At 47.2% G+C, this 3,808-nt stretch overlaps 1 protein-coding gene across 1 annotated transcript; it reads right to left on the reverse strand.

Annotated features, from left to right (window-relative positions):
- Nucleotides 1-241: 241 nt before the first annotated feature.
- znf703 (zinc finger protein 703) lies at nucleotides 242-3,563 on the reverse strand. The gene is made up of 2 exons (XM_047382481.1): nucleotides 2,934-3,563; nucleotides 242-2,545 (listed from the first exon to the last, which is right to left on the reverse strand). The coding sequence occupies exons 1-2, from the start codon at nucleotides 3,183-3,185 to the stop codon at nucleotides 1,061-1,063; spliced, it is 1,737 nt and encodes a 578-aa protein (XP_047238437.1). The 5' UTR covers nucleotides 3,186-3,563; the 3' UTR covers nucleotides 242-1,060.
- Between the last annotated feature and the right edge of the window lie 245 nt (nucleotides 3,564-3,808).

Genomic DNA, 3,808 nt, shown 5'->3' on the forward strand with positions numbered 1-3,808 from the left:
AGCTAACAGGACTAATGTGACCCAAGATGCCCTCTTCAGGACAGCTGTCAAGTGATATGAGCCATGAAATATCACACATGGCCACATATAGCGCAGCTCTAAGAGCCGAAATGATAGATAGTCTTAGATAAGTGCAGCGCTGCAGTCGAGAAAGATTTACTGTGTCCTCTAAGGCTCATCAGAGAAAGGTACACCAAGAAACTATATATAGAACCCAATGAGGGGAAGAAAACAAGGCAAATGCAACCATGTATCATTTATTTAAAATACGACCTTTTCCTGTTGGTCAGACAGCACAGCCATCATTTTTGTTTATGTCATTTCTAATCTCTGCACCATTTGCGTAGGTGACCCCCCCATCCCCAACTTGCTGTTCCCTTGTAAGCTTGAAAAAATATTACATCTGTGCATATTTACAAATAGAAATAATAAAGTTGTTCAAGATAATTCTCACCAACATGCAAATCTCCAAAGTCTCTGTATGCACACTAGGATTTCTGAAAATTCAAAACAAGCAAACAAAAAGCAGAAAGGAAAGGAGTTTAAAAAAATAAAACTCCCCAGAATAAAGCCTCACAATCCATCTACATCAGAGTGCAACATTTTTATTGTTTAATGATATGATAATAATGGTGTTATAGTTAAATCAATCTCTTCCCCCTTAGAATACTTCAGAATGTAACCCCCCCCCCACCTCTTGATTTGAAAACCAAGAGCTTCCATGGAAAATAAATACAGACTTGTAATTCTGGGGGGAATAAGTTTAAAAAGCAAAGCAAAACTCAAAACTCTAGAGATAATCTCATAATTTTTAAAGTCCAGTTTCCTGCTGTCTTTAATTAAAGTCTGTTGTTTTTCTGTTGCAGGCAATTGCAGGCCTTTTTCCTTTTGGAACACTGGTCACGATCCTGAGACAAACAGGTGGTATTTTTGGCAGGCCTGCAGGCATGATGCCTTTGCACTCACAATGACCTTAGTCTCATGAATCCATCTTAAGGCTGGCTCACGACAGTCCAAGGTGGGGCCTCCAGTACATGGGTGTCAGTGGTGTTTCGTCTTATCACTGATATCCCAGAGCTGAGGCAGAGCCAAGTCTCTGGTTATAGAGGGCGTAGGGGGAGTAGTAGGCTGAGGAGGAGGGAAGAGTTGGCATCGGAAGTCCTGGCGTGCCTGGCAAGTGGGATTTGCCGTAGGGATGGTAGCGTGCCAGGCCTAATCCGGGAGAGCCTCGCAGGGAGAAGGAGCTGGGAAGGGCTCCTGGGCTGCTGTGTGGGGGCAGGTGAAGATGGCACGATGCTGTAGATGAAACCGATGAGGGATAAGCCGACAACAGCTTGCTGTCCACCATCCCAGGCAGGGATGTATGGGTACGCAAGTGGGCTAGTAGCTCCTCTGATGTGGCAAAGCGCTTGTCACAGGGCCCGCTGACAGAAACCCAGTTACAGGCATGGGGCAGGGGCTCATTTGGGACCATGAAACCATATGTGTAAAGTGGGTGGGAAAGGGAGGGTGTGCTGCTCGATGAAAAGGAGCCAGAGTGTAAGGAGTGGAGGTGGTGTGAGGGGTAAACTAGGGGAAAACCAGACTTTAGACTTGAAGGGTCATGGACACATGTGGAGCAGTTACTGCCCCCCAGGTGGGGGGCATTGGGGTAACTCAAACAGTAAGGGTCCCGACACAAACCCTGCATCAGAGATGGAGGGGAAGCTCCAGTTAGTGGGCTGGAGCTGGGGTGCTTTCCTTGAAGTCCTAAGCCCAAACTGGACTTGGTGGGATCTAAGCTGGGAACAAACTGCGAAGGATAGCTGGCATAGGCCCCCACAATTGAACCGTGGTATCCCATAGTAGCCGGGGGCAAAGGGAAGACAGAATGCCCGGGTTTGAATGGAGAGACTGGTGCAATGTGTCCAGAACTAAGAGAAGGCTGTGAAGAGGCCTGAGGTTCCGTCTTGCTCTCTGGCCGTGGGCTGCTGGCTGAGCTGGCGTTGCTGGAGTTAGCGCTGGCCCTTACTTGGCTGGAGTTGGCTAAGTGAGCACCATCCACCCCTGGCTTTGCTGCATCAGAGTCTTTTTTGCCAGCAACATTGCTGCTATTATCCGTGCTTGCCTGGTCAGGTTTGCTGTCCGTATGTGGTGTCTGGGAGTGTAATGGAGGCTGTATGGAAGGGGAATGGCTCTGTCTGTGGGGCAGAGGAGGAGAGCTGGAGTTTGGTGACCTGGAATGGGAGAGAAAGGATGGACATGAAGTATTTCCTCCACTGGAAATTCCATTTGGCACCCTTAAAGCCGCTTTATCTGATGCCCCCTTTGTCACCAAGACATCCTTACGACAGTCGCTTGATGACTTGGAGTAAGGCTTGAAGCTGGATTTGTCATCCAGGGACTGGTGCTGCTCTCCGGGCTTGGATGACCTGCCGGACGATTCCTTGTCTCCTAGCGCACTGGAGGAGAGCGAGGCCAACTTGGAAGAGGAGGGAGGGTCGGGTTTGCCAATTTGAGAGCAGGTCTGGGCCAGCAGAGCCAAAGGACTCTTCTTTGCATCCAGCTGAGAAGAACAAGAGAGGGAATATTGTGAACTTTGCTGTGAAAATGTATTGAACTCTAAATTCTAAAGAGAAAAAAAATCGCAAGGACCATTAGTTCTGAACCCAAAGGAAAACAGAAATCCCTGTAAACCTTTTTTTAAACATAGAACAAAATAAAAAAAAAAAAAAAAGATTTTCCGTTGTTTTTATAAACTAAATCTACATATTTCAAGCAAACTACTGCGCGTAAAGTGTGGCATAAAGCGCCATCAAAAGAGAAACAATACTGTAAGAAAGCCTTTCTAAAATTAAACTGTTTAAGGAGAAAAATGCAAGAAATAGCACATGCAGTAAGAAGAATGAAACTTCTTTTTGGTTTTCTTTGTTTAATGATTAAAAAAAACTTACTTCAATGCTAACCGGCGCAGAAGTGAGGGGCTGGAGATACTCCGGGTGCAGCAGGTGGCCGCTGTGAGCCGTCAACATCTTAACAATCCGAACGGGAAGCCTTTTAGCCTGGCGCGACGGGTCCGCGGGAGAAGGGAGAGACGTGGGTGTGGGAGCGGACGTGCTCTCTGCTCTTCTCCGTTGTGAATCACCGCTGCGCTCCCAAGACTGGCTGCGTAAAAGCTCTTCAGATCCACTGGGGAGATATCTCATTTGGATCTGGGCGTAAACAGAGCCAAGGGCATGCGGGGAACGGACGCGGAGTTAACTTTCATTTATCTGCACATTTCATGATGGAAACTGAACAAAACACAGTGCGCTAATCCAAAATGGCAGTGCGCAAAAGACGCGTTCTCCGTCTCCGAATCAAGCTGTTTTATAAAAAAACAAATACCCAAAGTGTCATCCTTCAGAGGTACCCGCTAAGTACTCAGAAATCCTTTATCCAGAAAATTGATTTAAAAAACACCATCAAAATAGGACGTAAGTTGTTGGAATAACCCCGCAGAGGAAATAGTGTGCGTCAGTCCTGCGCGGTATGCGTTGCTGCGTCTCCCACTGCAGCTGCCTCTCAGCCTCTCACTCACTTGTTCTTCCACAGACTGAGGATGAGGGGAGGAATTTCAAAGCAAGGAGCCGCCCTCCAATCACAAGCGGCTGCGTGCAGAGAGGGAGGAGGACTACGTAAAGGGGCGTGGTTTGCCTACTGGTCTCATCATTATGCGTGTGAAGCTGCAATGTTGCTGGAAATTTGTGCCACTGACCTCCAAATTTCATATGCCGGCCTTTAACAAAACAATCTCAGTGCATGGCAAAACACATCTATCTATCTATCT

This window comes from Girardinichthys multiradiatus, chromosome 12, assembly GCF_021462225.1.
Source record: "Girardinichthys multiradiatus isolate DD_20200921_A chromosome 12, DD_fGirMul_XY1, whole genome shotgun sequence".
Taxonomy (NCBI): domain Eukaryota; kingdom Metazoa; phylum Chordata; class Actinopteri; order Cyprinodontiformes; family Goodeidae; genus Girardinichthys; species Girardinichthys multiradiatus.

Bases quoted from the DNA above. Each gene is read 5' to 3' on its own strand.
- znf703 (XM_047382481.1), bottom strand. From the start codon at position 3,185: ATGAGATATCTCCCCAGTGGATCTGAAGAGCTTTTACGCAGCCAGTCT. The intron at 2,546-2,933 runs GTAAGTTTTTTT...TGTTCTTCTCAG, and splicing joins CTGCGCCGGTTAGCATTGAA to CTGGATGCAAAGAAGAGTCC.